The sequence below is a fragment of the Oncorhynchus nerka genome, linkage group LG18 (genome assembly GCF_034236695.1).
Source record: "Oncorhynchus nerka isolate Pitt River linkage group LG18, Oner_Uvic_2.0, whole genome shotgun sequence".
NCBI lineage: Eukaryota > Metazoa > Chordata > Actinopteri > Salmoniformes > Salmonidae > Oncorhynchus > Oncorhynchus nerka.
Genome location: NC_088413.1, coordinates 54550534 through 54560458, shown reverse-complemented (window position 1 = coordinate 54560458; position 9925 = coordinate 54550534). Strand labels below are relative to the sequence as shown.

The window sequence follows — 9925 nt, the reverse complement described above, 5'->3', positions numbered from 1 at the left end:
TCTGCTTTTGTGATTTAGTAGTATGCTATATAGTGAGGCACAGGATTAAGGAGAAGACCTAGTAACCTGCATAATCCCAACTAATCTGCCTCTGCTTCTTTCCACTTGACGTTAATGTAGGAGAATTTGGGAGCGGCAAACTGGGAATGTCAGCTAAACAGAGGAATGTGGAGCTAAACAGAGGTTTTGCTTACTCTGGCCTTGCTTGGTGAATAATGTATCGACTTCTCTTGGTTCAGATGCTACATTGTTGTTTCCTGGTGGCCCATTCCTGCCCTACTCTGTGTACTTGTGTTTACCTAGGAGGGAGCAATGGGACAGGTCTCAGGTAGCGTACACTTTAGTTAATTAAATGTCTTAATTTACTGCCGTAATTTCAGTTGCTTGCTTGGGTGTGCTCCTTCTCTCATATCAATGGATCTGCATGAATTTACCTAACATCTTGGATCAATGGTGTTGTTCTTTAAAACATATACTGTACTTTATACAGCATTGTCTGACGGACTACATTTTGATCAACTATGCATCAATATTTATGTGCTCTGGGATGGTTGGATAACATTTTAGAAATATGTTTGGTTAGAGGTTGAGTAAAATATTATTGTAAAAAATAACGACAAAGGAGGTGGTAGACATGTCATTTGCCATGCTTGTTTGTTTATACAACAAACACAGTTAACTCTTAAATTCCTTGAGTTGCTAAATAGGACTGAAAGGCATTTTAGCTCTGATAGCTAGCTACTCTTCTCAGTGCATTCTTCACATACATGATTCATATATCACGCTGTTTGCACTGACAGGTCTGTTTTGTGCAGCGAACCCCGCATGTCGGCCATCCCCCTCAATGCTCCAGCCGACACAGTCAAGTTTCGTCTGGAGAAAACCTCTATCTCCAGAGTGCCCAGGGCAGCCTTCTTCTACCTGTCTGAGCTCCATTTCCTGTGGTTGACCTACAACTCCATCACCACCATCCACCCCAGCAGCTTCCTTAACTTGAAGGTAGAAGTGGGCATACTCCTATCTGTATAATCCTCTCTATTTAAACTAGCAGTATCTGCAACACTATCCTTAGACTTACTTGGTTTTGTATGAAAACTAAATTTGACAGTATCTAAAACTTACCTCTCCCCGAAGGCGTTGCGTGAGCTGCGATTGGACGGGAACCTTCTCTCTGCCTTCCCCTGGGAGGGGCTTAGGGACATGCCGCGGCTGCGCACACTGGGTCTGCACAATAACCGCCTCTCCAGCCTCCCTGCCCACGCTGCCCTCTTTCTTCCCAACGTCACCTACCTGGATCTGTCCAGCAACAGACTGACCACTCTGCCCTCAGAGCTGTTGGACCTTTGGTTCCCTCCCCCTGCCCAACTAACAGGCCCAACACAGAGAAGAGTGCTAGGTATGGTTCACTAATAGTAATCTTAGTGTTCTATACAAAAATAGGTCCCTTGTCAAAGGACAGCATCTGAAATTGAGAAATGCTCATATCTCAAACGTTCACGTTAATTTCTTATTGGACATGTTCCCCATTTCACTCCTTTTCAAAGCTAAGCCAAATGTTCCGGCTCTTTTTGTGTCTCCAGGTGTCCATGACAACATGTGGCAGTGTGACTGCCAAATCTCTATGCTGCTGGCCCAGTCTAAGTACCAGGAGAGCCCTGTAGTTCTGATGGACCAGCTCCTGACCTGTAGCCGTAGCGGGGGAACCGCCGACCAGCTGGGGGCCCCCCTCACAGAGGCTGACTTGTCGCGGTGCCAGAGGCCCTCTGTCCAGCCTTCAGCCACCCGGGTTACCTCCCCGCTGGGCAGCAACGTGATGCTCCGCTGTGATGCCACAGGCTACCCCACGCCAGTACTCACCTGGACCAAAGCAGCAGGAGCCTCCTTATACAACACAGGTAAATATCTATGAACATTCTGTAACATCACACCCAATTAAACTCAACCCTACTCTTCAATTTTAACATGGAAAATCATTCCCTGTGCTGTTTTCAAATGTCTGATTATGTTTGATCTTGACAGAGTGCTGTCAACAACCGTACAGCAAAGCTGACCCTGAAAAACTACCCATTAACTTGGACAGCTGTAAGTACTTCATGTGCATTGCTGCATTTTGACTCTTTTATTGCCGCATGTCTTGTCAATAGACTTGAGTCACCTATTTTTGTGTTACATTATAGTTATTCAGGAATCTCCGCGTGTGGGAATCCGATGGTCCATCATCAACCTAAATGGACTTTCGTACAAGGATGCAGGAGAATATCGGTGCCAGGCACGGAACATGGCAGGAACAGCAGAAGCCCCCATTAGACTTAGGGTGGTGGGGGTGGTGCCCCCTTCCATAAAGAGCAAGACCCGCAAAGCCCCTTCTAGATCCTCAACCAGCAACAGAAAACCTCTCCCACAAAAGCCGAAACGGGCACAGAATATTACTTCAATCTCCACCTCAAAAAAGAAGACTCTTCTGAACCTCAAGTATGTTACACCCCCCACTCCAACGAACAAGACCCAGAGTATCAAAATGGCCCCGGTCCCCACCCCCCTGAAAAAAATGTAATCGTCCTCAAGTACATACCCAAATGCAAAAAAGTCAAACAGAAAACCTCAGATATCTGTCAATACTATACCCACCTCACCAGAAAACACTACCACTACATCGTCTTCACCAGACAACAACAAGGACCAGATGTAGTGGCCCTTTCATCTATTTCTATAACAACCCTTCTTATTCTATGCCTTTCTGTTGGTCAATATTTTAAGGAGCTCATACATGACCCTTTAAAAACAGAGTGATCAGTGGCCAACAGAGGGCGTCCAGAGCCCAGAGACATGAATAGCAAACTACAGTTACTCTGTTTAAGTGACAACAATTACCATTGAGGATCTGATGTATTCTTTTTCCAGATTTGTTTTATTTTGTTTTACTGTTTTTAGAGAGGTAACGCTTATCACCCTCTTATCTGTGTAAGATCTGTACTTGTGCTAAAGATTACGAGGACATATTCCTACAAGGACATATTCTTACTAGGAGCTCAACAATAAAGGGTAATTCCGCCACTTCATATTCATTCTCTCCTCCACCATACCAGTGTCTACATGAAAATGGTGCGTTTCTATGATCTCTGGTAAAGAGCAGAAAGGTCCTCATATGCTTCTCTATGAAATAACAGTGCATGTTTAAAAGTAAGATATTTTTTTAATCATGGCTGAATTACCGACCGGGCATGAAGGCCACGTGCCCCCATTGATTTTGTTAGCCACTCTCACACAGATATAATTCTAACATGGCATAAGTCATGGCAAAATGTGTTGAATTTCAGGAAATTAGCTTTAAAACAAAGGAAAAAAAATCTTTACTCCATGGCAAAATCTGTCGAATTGTAGGAAATGTGCTGTAACACTAACAATTTTCCTCTTCATCTCATGGCAAAATGAGTAGGTAGCCTAAAGGCAGATAGCCTAGCAGTTAAGAGTGTTTGGCCATGAACCAAAAGGCAGTTAACCCCAATCAACAACTGCTCCCTGGGTGCCATGGACATTAAATAAGGCAGCCCACTGCACCTCTCTAATTCAGAGGGGTTGGGTTAAATGCAGAAAGCACATTTCGGTTGAATGCATTCAGTTGTGCAATTGACTAGGTTTCCCAATTCCCTGAAATTAGTTATACATTTGCAAAATGTGTCCAATTTGCCATAAACGTGCTTTAAAGTTGCACAATTTTCTCTGCGCCCATGGTAAAATGTGTAGAATTGCAGGAAATTAACTTTAAAACTAAAATAAATTATCCGTGGTCAAGAAGGGGGGCCACTAAAATGTTTTGCTGCCGAGGTTTGCATGTAAAGGCTAGTAAACTTTGAAATGTGTGTGGACATTTTTTCAAGATTTTATTTTTAATTTTTTTATTTCACCTTTATTTAACCAGGTAGGCTAGTTGAGAACAAGTTCTCATTTACAACTGCGACCTGGCCAAGATAGAGCAAAGCAGTGTGACACAAACAACACAGAGTTACACATGGAATAAACAAAACATACAGTCAATAACACAATAGAAAAAGGCTATATACAGTGTGTGCAAATGAGGTAAGATAAGGGAGGTAAGGCAATAAATAGGCCATAGTGGTGAAATAATTACAATTGAGCAATTAAACACTGGAGTGATGGAGACTGGAGTGATAGATGTGCAGAAAATGAATGTGCAGCAGAGAACTGGAAGGAAAGGCGGCCAAAGGAGGAATTGGCTTTGGGGTTGACCAGTGAAATATACCTGCTGGAGCACGTGCTACTGGTGGGTGCTGCTATGGTGACCAGTGAGCTGGGATAAGGCGGGGCTTTACCTAGCAAAGACTTATAGATGACCTGGAGCCAGTGGGGTTGACGACGAATATGAAGCGAGGGCCAGCCAACGAGAGCATACAGGTCGCAGTGGTGCGTAGTATATGGGGCTTTGGTGGCAAAACGGATGGCACTGTGATAGACTGCATCCAATTAGCTGAGTAGAGTGTTGGAGGCTCAAGGATCGGTAGGATAGTCAGTTTTACGAGGGTATGTTTGGCAGCATGAGTGAAGGATGCTTTGTTGCGAAATAGGAAGCCAATTCTAGATTTCATTTTGTGTTGGAGATACTAAATGTGAGTCTGGAAGGAGAGTCTTACCAGATACCTAGGTATTTGTAGATGTCCACATATTCTAAGAGTAGTGATGCTGGATGGGCGGGCGGGCAGGTGCTGGTAGTGATCGGTTGAAGACTATGCATTTAGTTTTACTTGCATTTAAGAGCAGTTGGACGCCACGGAAGGAGAGTTGTATGGCATTGAAGCTTGTCTGGAGGTTAGTTAACACAGTGTCCAAAGAAGGGCCAGAAGAATACAGAATGGTGTCGTCTGCGTAGAGGTGGATCAGAGAATCATCAGCAGCAAGAGCAACATCATTAATGTATACAGAGAAAAGAGTCGGCCCGAGAATTTAACCCTGTGGCAACCCCATAGAGACTGCCAGAGGTCCGGACAAAAGGCCCTCCGATTTGACACACTGAACTCTGTCTGAGAAGTAGTTGGTGAACCAGGCGGGGCAGTCATTTGAGAAACCAAGGCTGTTGAGTCTGCCGATAAGAATGTGGTGATTGAGTCGAAAGCCTTGGCCAGGTCTATGAATACAACTGCACAGTATTGTCTCTTATCAATGGCAGTTATGATATCGTTTAGGACCTTGAGCGAGGTTGAGGTGCACCAAAGACCAGCTCGGAATCCAGATTGCATAGCGAATAAGGTACGGTGGGATTCTAAATGGTTGGAGATCTGTTTGTTAACTTGGCTTTCGAAGACCTTAGAAAGGCAGGGTAGGATAGATATAGGTCTGTAGCAGTTCGGGTCTAGAGTGTCTCCCCTTTTGAAGAGGGGGATGACTGCAGCAGCTTTCCAATCTTTGGGGATCTCAGACAATATGAAAGTGAGGTTGAACAGGCTAGTAATAGGGGTTGCAACAATTTCGACTGATAATTTTAGAAAGAGAGGGTCCAAATGTTCTAGTCCTGCTGATTTGTAGGGTCCAGATTTGCAGCTCTTTCAGAACATCAGCTATCTGGATTTGGGTGGAGGAGAAATTGGGGAGGCTTGGGCAAGTTGCTGTGGGGGGTACAGGGCTGTTGACCGGGGTAGGGGTGGCCAGGTGGAAAGCATGACCAGCCGTAGAAAAATGCTTATTGAAATTCTCAATTATCGTGGATTTATCGCTGGTGACAGTGTTTCCTAACCTCGGTGCAGTGGGCAGCTGGGAGGAGGTGCTCTTATCCTCCATGGACTTTACAGTGTCCCAGAACGTTTTGGAGTTTGTGCTGCAGGATGCAAATTTCTGTTTGAAAAGTTGCATATCGCGGGCTATTCGATACTAATGCAGTATGCCCCAGAATTGGGCATGCTTATTTAAGATTGTGAGGAAGCACTTTAAAGAATAACCAGGCGTCTTCTGACGGAATGAGGTCAATATCCTTACAGGATACCCGGGCCAGGTCGATTAGAAAGGCCTGCTCGCTGAAGTGTTTTAGGGAGCGTTTGACAGTGATGAGGGGTGGTCGTTTGACCGCAGACCCATTACGGATGCAAGCAATGAGGCAGTGATCGCTGAGATCCTGGTTGAAGACAGCAGAGTTGTATTTGGAGGACTGGTTGGTTCGGATGATATCTTTGAGGGTGCCTGTGTTTACGGATTTGGGGTTGTACCTGATAGGTTCATTGATAATTTGTGCGAGATTGAGGGCATCAAGCTTAGATTGTAGGATGGTCGGGGTGTTAAAAGCATGTCCCAGTTCAGGTCACCTAACAGGACGAGCTCTGAAGTTAGATGGGGGGCAATCAATTCACATATGCTGTCCAGGACACAGCTGGGGGCAGAAGGTTGTCTATAGCAAGCGGCAACAGTGAGAGACTTGTTTCTGGAAAGACTAGTCATTCAACTGAGACTGCTCTTTTCTGTATCACGGAGGCCCTCCGCACTGCTAAAGCTAACTCTCTCTCCTCTGCTCTCATCCTTCTAGACCTATCGGCTGCCTTCGATACTGTGAACCATCAGATCCTCCTCTCCACCCTCTCCGAGTTGGGCATCTCCGGCGCGGCCCACGCTTGGATTGCGTCCTACCTGACAGGTCGCTCCTACCAGGTGGCGTGGCGAGAATCTGTCTCCTCACCACGCGCTCTCACCACTGGCGTCCCCCAGGGCTCTGTTCTAGGCCCTCTCCTATTCTCGCTATACACCAAGTCACTTGGCTCTGTCATAACCTCACATGGTCTCTCCTATCATTGCTATGCAGACGACACACAATTAATCTTCTCCTTTCCCCCTTCTGATGACCAGGTGGCGAATCGCATCTCTGCATGTCTGGCAGACATATCAGTGTGGATGACGGATCACCACCTCAAGCTGAACCTCGGCAAGACGGAGCTGCTCTTCCTCCCGGGAAGGACTGCCCATTCCATGATCTCGCCATCACGGTTGACAACTCCATTGTGTCCTCCTCCCAGAGCGCTAAGAACCTTGGCGTGATCCTGGACAACACCCTGTCGTTCTCAACTAACATCAAGGCGGTGGCCCGTTCTTGTAGGTTCATGCTCTACAACATCCGCAGAGTACGACCCTGCCTCACACAGGAAGCAGCGCAGGTCCTAATCCAGGCACTTGTCATCTCCCGTCTGGATTACTGCAACTCGCTGTTGGCTGGGCTCCCTGCCTGTGCCATTAAACCCCTACAACTCATCCAGAACGCCGCAGCCCGTCTGGTGTTCAACCTTCCCAAGTTCTCTCACGTCACCCCGCTCCTCCGCTCTCTCCACTGGCTTCCAGTTGAAGCTCGCATCCGCTACAAGACCATGGTGCTTGCCTACGGAGCTGTGAGGGGAACGGCACCTCAGTACCTCCAGGCTCTGATCAGGCCCTACACCCAAACAAGGGCACTGCGTTCATCCACCTCTGGCCTGCTCGCCTCCCTACCACTGAGGAAGTACAGTTCCCGCGCAGCCCAGTCAAAACTGTTCGCTGCTCTGGCCCCCCAATGGTGGAACAAACTCCCTCACGACGCCAGGACAGCGGAGTCAATCACCACCTTCCGGAGACACCTGAAACCCCACCTCTTTCAGGAATACCTAGGATAGGATAAAGTAATCCTTCTCACCCCCCTTAAAAGATTTAGATGCACTATTGTAAAGTGGCTGTTCCACTGGATGTCTTAAGGTGAACGCACCAATTTGTAAGTCGCTCTGGATAAGAGCGTCTGCTAAATGACTTAAATGTAAATGTAATGTAATGTAATATATTTTTTTTAATGCATGCCACAACACTAAACAATAACAATTCATTGCACTACAACGGTGACAAATGATGCCCACAAACTGTTAGGGCCTACATAAATCAAATCAAATCAAATCACATTTTATTGGTCACATACACATATTTAGCAGATGTTATTGTGGGTGTACCGAAATGCTTGTGTTCCTAAGCACCAACAATGCAGTAGTATCTAACAATTCATAACAATACACACAAATCTAAAAACAAATGAATGGAATTAAGAAATATATAAATATTAGGGCGAGCAATGTCGGAGTGGCATTGACTAAAATACAGTAGAATAGAATACAGTATATAATATGAAATGAGTAAAGCAGTATGTAAACATTATTCATGTGACTAGTGTTCCATTATTAAAGTGGCCAGTGATTCCATGTCTATGTATACAGGGCAGCATAGGGCTACGGTTCTTTTTTCGGACTTTCCGCCTGACTGACGTGCCCAAAGTAAACTGCCTGTTACTCAGGCCCAGAAGCCAGGATATGCATATAATTGGTACCATTGGATAGAAAACACTTTGAAGTTTGTAGAAATGTTAAAATAATGTATAAGACTATAACACAATAGATATGGTAGGAGAAAATCCAAAGAAAAACCAACCGGAAACGGTACCTCTGCTGTTGAGTTCCGTTTTGTTCTTAAATGGAAGTTGTAGTTCCGTCGGGTCTCTCTTCCCCCGCAAAAAAATAAGCATCTAGAAGAAGTTGGAAGGAACCCCGGGACTTCAATCCACTTTAGAATGCGGATGATTTGATAATTTATACAGTCCATCCGGAAAGTAGACAGACGGCTAGACATTTTCCACATTTTGTTACGTTGCAATCTTATTCTAAAATTCATTAAATCGTTTCCCCCCCTCATCAATCTACACACAATACCCCATGATGACAAAGCCAAAACAGGTTTTTAGACATTTTTGAAAATGTATTAAAAATAAATGTGGAAATATCATATTTACATACACTGCAGATATTCAGACTCTTTACTCAGTACTTTGTTGAAGCACATTTTTCAGCAATTACAGCCTTGAGTCTCCTTGGGTATGATGCTACAAGCTTGGCACACCTGTACTTGGGGAGTTTCTCCCATTCTTCTCTGCAGATCCTCTCAAGCTCGTTCAGGTTATTTCGGGAGTGTCGCTGCACAGCTATTTTCAGGTCTCTCCAGAGATGTTTCGATTGGGTTCAAATTTGGGCTCTGGCTGGGCCACTTAAGGACATTCAGAGACTTGTCCCGAAGCCACTCCTGCGTTGTCTTGGCTGTGTGCTTAGGGTCGTTGTCCTGTTGGAAGGGGAACCTTCGCCCCAGTCTGAGGTCCTGAGCACTCTGAAACAGGTTTTCATCAAGGATCTCTCTCTACTTTGCTCCGTTCATCTTTGCCTCGACCCTGACTACTCTCACAGTCCCTGCCGCTGAAAAACACCCCCACAGCATGACACTGCCACCACCATGCTTCACCGTAGGGATGGTGTCAGGTTTCCTCCAGATGTGACGCTTGGCATTCAGGCCAATCTTGGTTTCATCAGACCAGAGAATCTTGTTTCTCATGGTCTGAGAGTGTTTTAGGTGAATTTTGGCAAACTTCAAGCGGGCTGTCATGTGCCTTTTACTGAGGAGTGGCTTCTGTCTGGGCCACTCTACTATAAATGCCTGATTGGTGAAGTGCTGCAGAGATGGTTGTCTTTCTGGAAGTTTCTCCTATCTCCACAGAAGAACTCTGGAGCTCTGTCAGAGTGGCCATCAGGTTCTTGGTCACCTCCAGGACCAAGGCCCTTCTCCGATTGCTCAGTTTGGCCGGGCGGCCAGCTCTAGGAAGAGTCTTGGTTATTCCAAACTTCCTCTATTTAAGAATGGAGGCCACTGTGTTCTTGGGGACCTTCAATGCTGCAGACATTTTTTTGCTATCCTTCCTAGATTTGTGCCTCAACAAAATCCTGAGCTCTACAGACAATTCCTTCGACCTCGTGGCTTGGTTTTTGCTCTGACATACACTGTCAACGGTGAGACCTTATATAGACAGGTGTGTGCCTTTCCAAATCATGTCCAGTTTTTTAATTGATCACAGGTGGACTCCAGTCAAGTTGTAGAAACA

General features: G+C 45.6%; 1 protein-coding gene across 1 annotated transcript; it reads left to right on the top strand.

The window, feature by feature from the left end:
• Positions 1 to 126: 126 nt before the first annotated feature.
• On the top strand, positions 127 to 3092 carry lrit3b (leucine-rich repeat, immunoglobulin-like and transmembrane domains 3b). The gene is made up of 6 exons (XM_029688692.2): positions 127 to 328; positions 801 to 999; positions 1135 to 1396; positions 1581 to 1895; positions 2020 to 2082; positions 2178 to 3092. Exons 1-6 carry the CDS (start codon positions 216 to 218, stop codon positions 2552 to 2554), a joined length of 1329 nt encoding a protein of 442 aa, XP_029544552.1. The 5' UTR covers positions 127 to 215; the 3' UTR covers positions 2555 to 3092.
• The last annotated feature ends 6833 nt before the right edge of the window (positions 3093 to 9925 follow it).

What these genes read in the sequence shown, in the direction of transcription:
- lrit3b (XM_029688692.2), top strand. Translation starts at nt 216, where the DNA reads ATGTATCGACTTCTCTTGGTTCAGATGCTACATTGTTGTTTCCTGGTG. An exon ending in AGCAATGGGACAGGTCTCAG is followed by an intron (nt 329 to 800) that starts GTAGCGTACACT and finishes TTGCACTGACAG; the next exon opens with GTCTGTTTTGTGCAGCGAAC. An exon ending in ACCCATTAACTTGGACAGCT is followed by an intron (nt 2,083 to 2,177) that starts GTAAGTACTTCA and finishes GTTACATTATAG; the next exon opens with TTATTCAGGAATCTCCGCGT.